This window comes from Palaemon carinicauda, chromosome 18 (genome assembly GCF_036898095.1).
Source record: "Palaemon carinicauda isolate YSFRI2023 chromosome 18, ASM3689809v2, whole genome shotgun sequence".
In the NCBI taxonomy this organism is placed as follows: domain Eukaryota; kingdom Metazoa; phylum Arthropoda; class Malacostraca; order Decapoda; family Palaemonidae; genus Palaemon; species Palaemon carinicauda.
Window position 1 is genome coordinate 13,797,384 of NC_090742.1, and position 12,500 is coordinate 13,809,883.

General features: G+C 32.5%; 1 protein-coding gene across 1 annotated transcript in view; it reads right to left on the reverse strand.

The window, feature by feature from the left end:
- LOC137657176 (chondroitin sulfate proteoglycan 4-like) overlaps nt 1–12,500 on the reverse strand; it is a 191,726-nt gene that overhangs the window by 91,633 nt on the left and 87,593 nt on the right. Inside the window, 1 exon segment of the mRNA XM_068391522.1 lies at nt 3,556–3,771. Coding sequence (XP_068247623.1) covers nt 3,556–3,771 — 216 coding nt within the window.

A 12,500-nucleotide genomic window follows, 5' to 3' on the forward strand; every position in this document is an offset into this window, starting at 1 on the left:
TTGTTGACTAAAATTTCAACTAATAATAATGAAACAAAAATTTGTATTAATTTAATTTTTTTCATAGAGAAAAATTATACTTATGGACATGTTTAAGGCGTGATTTGAAATACATTTTCTACCTCCTCAGGGTCTTATTTTCCCGAGAAACATTACACCAATTTCTCACAGAGTATCAAGTATGGTCGAAAGTTGTAATGTTTCTTACAAAATTCTAACCATGCTATTTTTGAGGATTTTCTCTTACTTAGCATTGAAGTTTTTTTTTTTTTCTTTCGTACTTTAACACTAATCTATTCTCCTTAATTCAGAAGAAAAACCACCAATTTTGAGGATTTTCTGCACAAATTTTCATAAACGAAGTCACCCATTGATGAAAGAAAAATAATCTTATTTAGGAACCATATCTGATTTAGATATATTTCTGAAATGTTTAATGTTGCTTTTTTTTTGAATGATTTATTGTCAATTTGTTCTCTTCATTTATTTATTTCCTTATTTCCTTTCCTCACTGGGCTATTTTTCCCTGTTGGAGCCCCTGGGCTTGTAGCATCTTGCTTTTCCAACTAGGGTTGTAGCTTGGATAGTAATAATAATAATAATAATAATAATATCCTATATAAAAGCTGACAGTTTTTTTTTTCAACTCCTTTTTGTGACATTAATGTATCCCCAAAATATCCATTCTCTTGTTTAAACAATGTCTTTATAATTATTGGAGTAAATATTTCACAATATTTTTTTTTTATTTTTAACACGTAATTGCTACCTAGTAACATGCATGTACACACAAATACATACAAGCGCACATATATAGACATACATATTATATTTTATATATATATATATATATATATATATATATATATATATAATATATATATATATATGTATGTATGTATGTTTTATATACACACATATATTGTATCAATAGTCAAAAATTTAAGAAAACACTTCTCCGTACAATCAAAACTCAAGATAGGTTTCAGGAAAAGAAAAAGTTTTCTATTTATCAAATCTAGTGACTCGATTTCGAAGACACCTCACAATTTTGAAGTTTTCATTTTCACCATCATAACCTTTATATTCAAGTGTAGTTCTATCATTCAACCATTTCATTTGGAAGTGTAGTTCTATCATTCAACTACTGTTGCCCTGACGAAGAATCACGCAAATTAGTGGCTCGAAACATCTGTTGGAAATTAGTAAATGAAGTTTTTGTCTATTGCTGAAACCAAAGTGAAGTTTTGATTGTCCGGAAAAAGGACAATGTTTCCGATCTTTAGACGCCACGAATACTTTATATATATATATATATATATATATATATATATATATATATATATATATATATATATATATATATATGTATGTATATATATACGTGTATATATATATTATATATATATATATATATATATATATATATATATATATATATATCCACACACAAGTATGTATGTATATATATATATATATATAAATATATATATATATATATATATATATATATATATATATCATATATATATATATAATATATATATATATATATATATATATATATATATATATATATATATAATATATATATATATATATATATACATATATATATAATATATATATATATATATATATATATATATATATATTATACACATGAAACAGGTCTACAACCGTTCCCTACCAGTGAGTGAGGTCATCGACCAATGGTCAATATTATCCCCCCCCCCCTCCTCTCTCTCTCTCTCTCTCTCTCTCTCTCTCTCTCTCTCTCTCTCTCTCTCTCTCTCTCTCTCTCTCTCTCTCTCATGAAATTGGGGTTCTTTTTAAAAACAGAACATTAAGACTCCATTGTTTTCAGAGTTTTCCTGCTCTCTCTTTTATCGTGCACTTCAACATCTGCCCCTCAAGGCATGAATAGAGGAATTACCCATAATGCAACAGAAGGAATAGTCCATTCGCTTTCGTAAAAGGCTATGCTAATATATAATTATTATTATTATTACTATTATTATTATTATTAGCTAAGCTACAACCCTAGTTGGGAAAATCAAGATGCTATAACCCCAAGGACTCCAACAGGGAAAAATAGCCCAGTGAGAAAAGGAAATAAGGAAATAAATAAACGATATAAGAAGTAATGAACAATTAAAATAAAATATTTTCAAAATATTAACAGCATTAAAACAGATATTTCATATATAAACTATAAAAGGACTCATGTCGGAGTTAGTTACACAGTAAAAGTGGTTATACAGACTTACCTTCCTGCAATAGATATCCTTAATAATAGTAAGAAATATAGAGTATTTAATTTTTTAAAAATTAGTTAATGTTATTACAATCTTGAAATCAAAGGAACGAATTTCCTTCATTTAAATTGCTTCCAAAACAAATTCACCTTTCCCCCTTATAAAATCCGTATCGTTTGCTTTCAAATATACCCTTGACCAAATCCCCTTTATTCTTAAAGAATCCTTACCCTTTATCTTTTTTCCTAAAGGAATCCTTATCCGCTTTCAAATATATCATTGAGGAAATCCTTTTTTTTTTTCTTTTTTTTTAAAGAATCCTTACCTTTTATCTTTTTTTCCCAGTAGAAACATTATCCGCTTTCAAATATAACCTTGAGCAAATCCCCTTTTTTCTTAAAGAATCCTTACCCTTTATCTTTTTTCCCAAAGGAATCCTTATCCGCTTACAAAAATACCATTGAGCAGATATACCTTTTTTCCTTATAGAATCTTTACCTTTTATCTTTTCTCCCAATAGAATCACTTGGCTTTCAAACATACCCTTGAGAAAATTCTCTTTTTTACTTAAAGAATCCCTACCTTTTATCTTTTCCCTATACAGTCCTTATTATTTGCTTCCAAATATACCCTTAAGCAAATCCTATTTTTTCTTAAAGAATCCTTACCTTTACCCTTTTCCCCACCAAAATCCGTATTTGCTTTCAAATATACCCTTGGGTAAATTCCTTTTTTAAAATCCTTATTTTTTTATCTTTTTTTTTCCCTAGAGAATCCTTATCATTTGATTTCAAATATACCTTTGAGCAAATTCCCCCCCTTTTTTTTCTTAAGGAATCCTTGCCTTCTATCTTTTTCACTATAGAATCCTTATCATTTGCTTCCAAATAAACAATTGAGCAAATTCCCTTTTTATAGAATCCTTACCTTTTATCTTTCACCTTATAGAATCCTTATTATTTGTTTTCAAATCAAAGTCACCCCCCCCCCCCTTTTTCTTTTTATTGAATCCTTATCTTTTATCTTTTTCCTATAGAATCCTTATTATTTGCTTTCAAATCAAATCCCCCCCTTTTCTTCTTATAGGATCCTTATCTTTTATTTTTCCCATATAGAATCCTTATTATTTGCTTTCAAAGTAAAATCACCACCCCCCTTTTTTTCCTTATAGAATCCTTACCTTACATCTTTTCCCTTACAGAATCCTTACCTTATATCTTTTCCCTTAAAGAATCCTTATTATTAGCCTTCAAATTAAAATCCCCCCCCTTTTTTTTTTTCCTTATAGAATCCTTACCTTTTATCCCCATTCCGAGCGCCCTGACTGACAGCCCTCGCCTGTTTGTTGACCTCGACTCCGCCCACGAACAAGTACCCGGACAGGTCGAAAAACTTATTCTCCCCTACGTGGGTCGGCTGGTCTTCAATGCGGTCGTCGACGCTCAATTCCATGTAAGTGGGTTTGAAGTGGGCTTCCAGCCTGTGCCACACTCCATCGCTGATGTACGTCGTGCTGGTTGAGGGGAGAGAGAGAGAAAGGGGAGATAAATGGGGAAGATACACAGATGGATGATGAGAGAAATGGGAGCGATCGAAGGGGAAATGGGGGAGGGACAATGGAGAATAATAATAATAAGAGAAAAATGCGGAATTAATGATCGATGGAAGTGGTAAAAAGTGGAGAGGGGGTTTGCATGAAAGACTTGAAAGTCGGTCGATGGTGAACGCCTTGGTGATTAGAATGAAATCTATGGAAAGTGGACACAATGGGGCAAATAAAGGAACGGTGAATCGAATACAGGAGAAATAGAAAATTTTGGTGAGAGGTGAACCCTGATATAAAACTTGAATCCTTGAAACAATAAGTCAACGGTGTTGTTTTTCCAATTGGCGTTTTTCGTGGTTCATCAGTATGAGAACAACAACTCCCAATAATAAAACTTGAAGAAATAAAACCCCTAAGAAAGTAGGTGGATGAGATCATGGTGAGGGATAGATGGAGATGGTTTGGGCGTGGTCTTCGCACTCCTCAAGAGAGATTAGTTCAACAAACTTTCAACTGGACTCCACAAGACACTAGAAGAGTTAGAAGACCCTGGCCTACATGGATGAGGACTATGAAGCGTGAAGTAAGAGATAATGAATGGGGATGTATTAATTTAAAAAACTCAAGATAGCAACGATGGCGAAATATAACCGAAGCCCTTTGTGTCAATAGGTAGACATAATGATGATGATGATGATAAAACAATGAATGCTTAAAAAATTTAAACATCATAGACTTGATTGTAATGAAAAAGTTTCTGTAATTCTTACACGGAATTAGTAAACAATATTAGGTTTGCTAAACTGTAAAAGAGATAGAAAAGGGAAAATAAACATTATCAAGGTTTATCATGCGAAATACCTTTCTCATGAACTGAAATCACAAGATTTTTCTGTAACTTAACCTTGTTTTGTCTGATTATTTCTCATGAGGTTGAAACATGAGGTTAATCCGGGATTACATCAAAATCCCAGTTATAAGTCGAGAGATTAATCCAAATAACTAACTAAAACGGTTAAGATATTAATGTAAATAACTAAAATAATAACTAAACGGAAACTAATGATTGAAAAACAAAGATACAACTTATGTTATTATAAGGGATTATTAACGAAATTCAATTTCATGAAATGTGAAAAGGGGGATAGACAAAACTATAATATATATCAAGGATAATTAAACTTATTTCACTAAAATGGTAAAAGGAATAACTCTATTATAAAGACGTAATTTTTCATGTAATTTTGACAAATGGCAATATACAATATAAACATTTTACATATAATTTGTTTATAGTGCCGTATCAATCCCGAGATTTTTTAATACCTATATAATCGAGCAAGCTGGTGAATTCCAGTATTAATCTATATGTAAAATCCACCACAAAGAAGCACCTACATTCAATATATATATATATATATATATATATATATATATATATATATATATATATATATATATATATATATATATATATATATATATATATATATATATTTATATCTATATATATACTATATATATATATATATATATATATATATATATATATATATATATATATATATATATGTATAAATATATATAAATATATATATTTACATATATATTCAGATATGTAATATATATATATATATATATATATATATATATATATATATATATATATGTGTGTGTGTGTGTGTGTGTGTGTGTGTGTGTGTGTCTGTGTGTGCGTGTTTGTGCATGTATGTATATATATATATGTGTGTACGTGTGTATATGTATGTGTTGATTTTATTTGCTTTTTTTTTTTACCTAGTCAAAATCAGAATCGATCTGCAAATATAAGCACCAATAGATATTACAACCTTCAAGTTAAGGGAGGTTATAAAACGGAATCTCACACGGAGAATTGTTACCTTGCTATACGACTTAGCAACCGACAACATACGAAAAAAGCTGATTATAACTACATAAAGGGAGATTTATAACTACACAAAGGGAGATTTATAACTACACAGAGGGAGATTTATAACTACACAGAGGGAGATTTTTAACTACACAAAGGGAGATTTATAACTACACAGAGGTAGATTTATAACTACACAAAGGGAGATTTATAACTACGCAGAGGGAGATTTATAACTACACAAAGGGAGATTTATAACTACACAGAGGGAATTTATAACTACACAGAGGGAGATTTATAACTACACAGAGGGAGATTTTTAACTACACAAAGGGAGATTTATAACTACACAAAGGGAGATTTAACGATTAAGACTCGCAAAGAAAGACGCTTGCACGATGAATTTTTTTTTTTTTATTTTTTTTTTTTAAAGGAAAAGTTAAACCCTGATTACTGGAGTTTCGAAGTTTTGCAGCGTCAAGGATTATTCAACTTGAAGGACCCGGTATAGAGGAAGTATATTTTGAGGAAATATTCACTTGAAAAAAAGATGTATCACAAATATGATAATATGAGAAGAAGTATAAGTTGTGGAAATACACACTTGAAAAAAAAAAAAAATTATAACAAAAAGGTTATGCTAATACGGCTCACATCTATTCACGGTAACTAATTTATAATCTCAACAGGCCCAGCGTTGTACTTAACACTCCAGATATTTAGGCCTACATTCACATATACATCATTATTATTATAGTGTGCCCAAATGTACCCTTATGCACACACACACACACACACACACACACACACACACACACACACACACATATATATATATATATATATATATATATATATATATATATATATATATATATATATATATACACACACACACAGATATGTGTGTGCATTGCATTGTTAATATAATTTGCAAGATAGTTTCCATAAATGGAAACATTTTGAAGTCGATGTGTCATTTAGAAATCATAAAACAACGAAAAAAAATCACAAAATAAGCTGTCAGCAAAACTGAATGATGTTTATAATAGATATCAGTTACGTCATGTCATAATATTGGTTTTGGGCGAATTTTTAATATTATTAGTAAAGGACAGAATATCAGAGGCGTATAAAACATGCGTAGGATAACGCAGACATTTTGTCATTTTGCGTCAATATCAGAAGCGTATAAAACATGCGTAGGATAACAGACATTTTATCATCTTGCGTCAATATCAGAAGCCTATAAAACACGCGCAGGATAACACAGACATTTTATCATCTTGCGTCAATATCAGAAGCCTATAAAACACGCGCAGGATAACACAGACATTTTATCATCTTGCGTCAATATCAGAAGCCTATAAAACACGCGCAGGATAACACAGACATTTTATCATCTTGCGTCAATATCAGAAGCCTATAAAACACGCGCAGGATAACACAGACATTTTGTCATTTTGCGTCAATATCAGAAGCGTATAAAATACACGCAGGATAACGCAGACATTTTGTCATTTTGCGTCAATGTACTGTAGGTTAATATAATTGGACAGGCACTAAAACATTGGATTTCTCTAATTATCCTTTGGATAAAAACAGGATTTAAAAGTTAAAGGTGTCAGGTTTCAGTTCGTTTCATCAGAATAGATGCTCGTCAGAACGTCAGCTTGGGAAGCCAAAAGCCCCCCTGTGATGCTCAACCACAGCAGTGGCTTAAACTCACGGTCACAGGGCTGGGATCGATCTGCCGCAATGCGAATGCTAGGCAAACACATCATTATCAAAAGGGTTGTGGTGGCCGATGCGGTAACGTCCCTGACTGGTGATCGCCAGACTGGGGTTCAAATCCCGCGCCAACTCGTTAGTTCCTTTGGTCACTGCAACCTCACCATCCTTGTGAGCTAAGAATGAGGCTTGGGGGAACCTACAGGTCTATCTGCTGAGTCATCAGCAGCCATTGCCTGGCCCTCCTTGGTCCTAGCTTGGGTGGAGAGGGGGCTTGGGCACTGATCATATGAATGAATATATGGTCCGTCTCTAGGGCATTGTCCTGCTTGATAGGACAATGAGGGAGCTTGGTCGTTGATCATATTAATGTATATATGGTCAGTCTCTAGGGCATTGTCCTGCTTGATAGGGAGCTTGGACGCTGATCATATGAATGTATATACGGTCAGTCTCTAGGGCATTGTCCTGCTTGATAGGACAATGAGGGAGCTTGGGCGTTGATCATATGAATGTATATACGGTCAGTCTCTAGGGCACTGTCCTGCTTGATAGGACAATGAGGGAGCTTGGGCGTTGATCATATGAATGTATATACGGTCAGTCTCTAGGGCATTGTCCTGCTTGATAGGGAGCTTGGGCGCTGATCATATAAATATATATATATACGGTCAGTCTCTAGGGCATTGTCCTGCTTGATAGGGAGCTTGGGCGCTGATCATATAAATATATATATATATGGTCAGTCTCTAGGGCATTATCCTGCTTGATAGGGAGCTTGGGCGCTGATCATATAAATATATATATATATGGTCAGTCTCTAGGGCATTGTCCTGCTTGATAGGGAGCTTGGACGCTGATCATATAAATATATATATGGTCAGTCTCTAGGGCATTGTCCTGCTTGATAGGGAGCTTGGACGCTGATCATATAAATATATATATGGTCAGTCTCTAGGGCATTGTCCTGCTTGATAGGGAGCTTGGGCGCTGATCATATAAATATATATATATATATATATATATATGGTCAGTCTCTAGGGCATTGTCCTGCTTGATAGGGAGCTTGGACGCTGATCATATAAATATATATATGGTCAGTCTCTAGGGCATTGTCCTGCTTGATAGGGAGCTTGGACGCTGATCATATAAATATATATATGGTCAGTCTCTAGGGCATTGTCCTGCTTGATAGGGAGCTTGGGCGCTGATCATATAAATATATATATATATATGGTCAGTCTCTAGGGCATTGTCCTGCTTGATAGGGAGCTTGGACGCTGATCATATAAATATATATATGGTCAGTCTCTAGGGCATTGTCCTGCTTGATAGGACAATGAGGGAGCTTGGGCGTTGATCATATGAATATATATACGGTCAGTCTCTAGGGCATTGTCCTGCTTGATAGGGAGCTTGGACGCTGATCATATAAATATATATATGGTCAGTCTCTAGGGCATTGTCCTGCCTGATAGGTCAATGTCACTGTCCCTTGCCTCTGCCATTAATGACCAGCCTTTAAAGTCTTGAAAAGAAAAGTCTTAAGAATCCAATAGAAGGAAAAGCTGAAGCAACAGCAATTTCTGGTGGAATCAAAAGCCTAATGAACCGTGATCAATGGGTCGTTTAAAACTTAAGGATCCAATGATCTTCCAACTCACACTGATGGAGAGAGGAAATTGCTTTATAATGTTTCAATCAATCGATCATAAGACGAAACCACCAGTTAATCACAGTAATGAAATGTTGGGTTTCCACGTGAAATAGTTTAAAATATGAACAAGTATGTTTGAAAAAAAAAAAAAAAAAAAAAAAAAAAAAAAAAAAAAAAAAAAAAAAATTAAACAAAATTCTACAGCAAGAATTTGATTGTTTTTCCCGTGAAATAGATGAAAATATCAACACGTATGTTTGAAAAAACAATGAACTAACTAAACGAAATTCTGCAGCAAGAAGTCCATTGATTTCCACGGCAATGATTGTATTGCTCGCTTCCTTCTAAATCAAGCCTGAATAGGGGAATAAGGGATATTATTTCTATATACAGGTATATACATATATATATATATATATATATATATATATATATATATATATATATATATATATATATATATATATATATATATATACACACACACACAAACACACACACGAATATAAGTATGTATGTGTGTATAACTTCATAATCATGCAATGTAAGTTACTTTTACTGCTAGTAAATGGTAACGGTTGGCCTTCGCAGAGTTAATTACCCTTCACCTTGGCTGTTTATACTTCTTGACTTTTGGAAGCTTCACTTTACGAACTTGAAATCGATGAAAATGATTAATACTCGAAACCTTAATTAGGACCACCCACCTAAAGGTGACTCTTTGGCCTTTCCTAAATTGCTTGCGTCACATCAACGTTTTAACCTCTATGTTAATATGAATTTAATATCAGAAATTTTAACCTTTATGTTAATATGAATTTAATATCAGAAATTTTAACCTTTATGTTAATATGAATTTAATATCAGAAATTTTAACCTTTATGTTAATATGAATTTAATATCAGAAATTTTAACCTTTATGTTAATATGAATTTAATATCGGAAATTTTCTATTCATATTATGAAAAATAAGGAACTCACGCCGAATGAAATTAATTTGAACAATTGGCTTATAATAGGCAGATATCACATAAAACGATTGTGTGTATATGTAAACACACGCAATATTATAACTATTATTATTATCAAATGCTAAGCTACAACCCTAGTTGGAAAAGCAGGATGCTATAAGCCTAGGGGCTCCAACACGGAAAATAGCGCAGTGAGGAAAGGAAATAAGGAGAAATAAACTATTTTAAGAATAGTAACAACATTAAAATGAATATTTCCTATATAAACTTTAAAAACTATAACAAAACAAGAGGAAGAAAAATTAGATACAACAGTGTGCCCGAGTGTACCCTCAAGCAAGAGAACTATAACCCAAAACAGTGGAATACGATGGTACAGAAACTATGGCACTACCCAAGACAAGAGAACAATGGTTTGATTTTGGAGTGTCCTTCTAGAAGAGCTGCTTACCATAGCTGAAGAGTCTCTTCTAACCTTACCAAGAGGAAAGTAGCCACTAAAATTAGAGTACATTAGTTAACCCCTTGAGAGAAGAAGAATAGTTTGGTAATCTCAGTGTTGTCAGGTGTATGAGGACAGAGGAGAATCTGTAAAGAATAGGCCAGACTATTCGGTGTGTGTATGCAAAAGAGAAAGAACCGTAACCAGAGAGAAGGGTCCTATGCAGTACTGCCTGGCCAGTTAAAGGACCCCATAACTCTCTAGCGGGCGGTTGGTGCCTTGGGCAACCTTTACACAAAGGCACACACATACATATACATACATACATATATATATATATATATATATATATATATATATATATATATATATATATATATATACACACACACTGTATATATATATATATATATATATATATATATATATATATATATATATATATATATATATATATATGCACTGTATATATATATATATATATATATATATATATATATATATATATATATATATATATATATATATATATGTGTGTGTGTGTGTGTGTGTATACATATAAAAATATATATACTCATTTATGCGTATGCTTGAACTTACGAGTACATATATGTGTATACGGGAGAGGAAATATATATCATACAACCTTTCAATATACATAATATCCAATTTCAGGTACAAAACTGGCTAATTCTTTTCGTGAATTATAGTGTCAAAAATATCACTCTTTTCTGTAAAATCCCGACAAATATTTAGTTGTCATTATGAAATAATATTTCAAAAAAAAAAAAAAAAAAAAAAAAAAAAAAAAAAAAAAAAAAAGCTCTCCCAAATAACAAGCAGTAAATATCTACATATATTTTTTTTCCACCGCTAGATTTAAAACCCCGTCATGTGTTACATCGACAAACGCAAATTGGAAATTTAATATATATTCGGATATTGTGATATGGCAACTCACAGCAAATTTCTACTGAATTATTTGAATAATTACGGGTATTTGTTTTACGAAAAAAAGTTTGTTTGCCCAACAGTAACGTCGCTTTAAGTAATGCAATATTTATGATGGCCTATACAGGTAAAACAGATTTCGATGAGATATCGGGAGGTTATCGGACGCATATTGAATATCAGGTAAATTAAGAGTTTGCTTTTAAGAACATATATTATTTATAAATAATATTAATGCGTGGAAATATATCTCATTCGCAACGACTAATATATATCACCATTAGACGTTGCTAGTCTACTGCTATTTATAAACAATATCAATGAGTAGAAATATGTCTCATTCGCAACGACCGATACATATCATCATTAGCCGTTGCTAGTCTACTGCTATTTATGAATAATATCAATGCGTGGAAATAAGTCTCAGTCGCTACGACCGATACATATCATCATTAGCCGTTGCTAGTCTACTGCTATTTATGAATAATATCAATGCGTGGAAATAAGTCTCAGTCGCTACGACCGATACATATCATCATTAGCCGTTGCTAGTCTACTGCTATTTATGAATAATATCAATGCGTGGAAATAAGTCTCAGTCGCTACGACCGATACATATCATCATTAGCCGTTGCTAGTCTACTGCTATTTATGAATAATATCAATGCGTGGAAATAAGTCTCAGTCGCTACGACCGATACATATCATCATTAGCCGTTGCTAGTCTACTGCTATTTATGAATAATATCAATGCGTGGAAATAAGTCTCAGTCGCTACGACCGATACATATCATCATTAGCCGTTGCTAGTCTACTGCTATTTATGAATAATATCAATGCGTGGAAATAAGTCTCAGTCGCTACGACCGATACATATCATCATTAGCCGTTGCTAGTCTACTGCTATTTATGAATAATATCAATGCGTGGAAATAAGTCTCAGTCGCTACGACCGATACATATCATCATTAGCCGTTGCTAGTCTACTGCTATTTATGAATAATATCAATGCGTGGAAATAAGTCTCAGTCGCTACGACCGATACATATCATC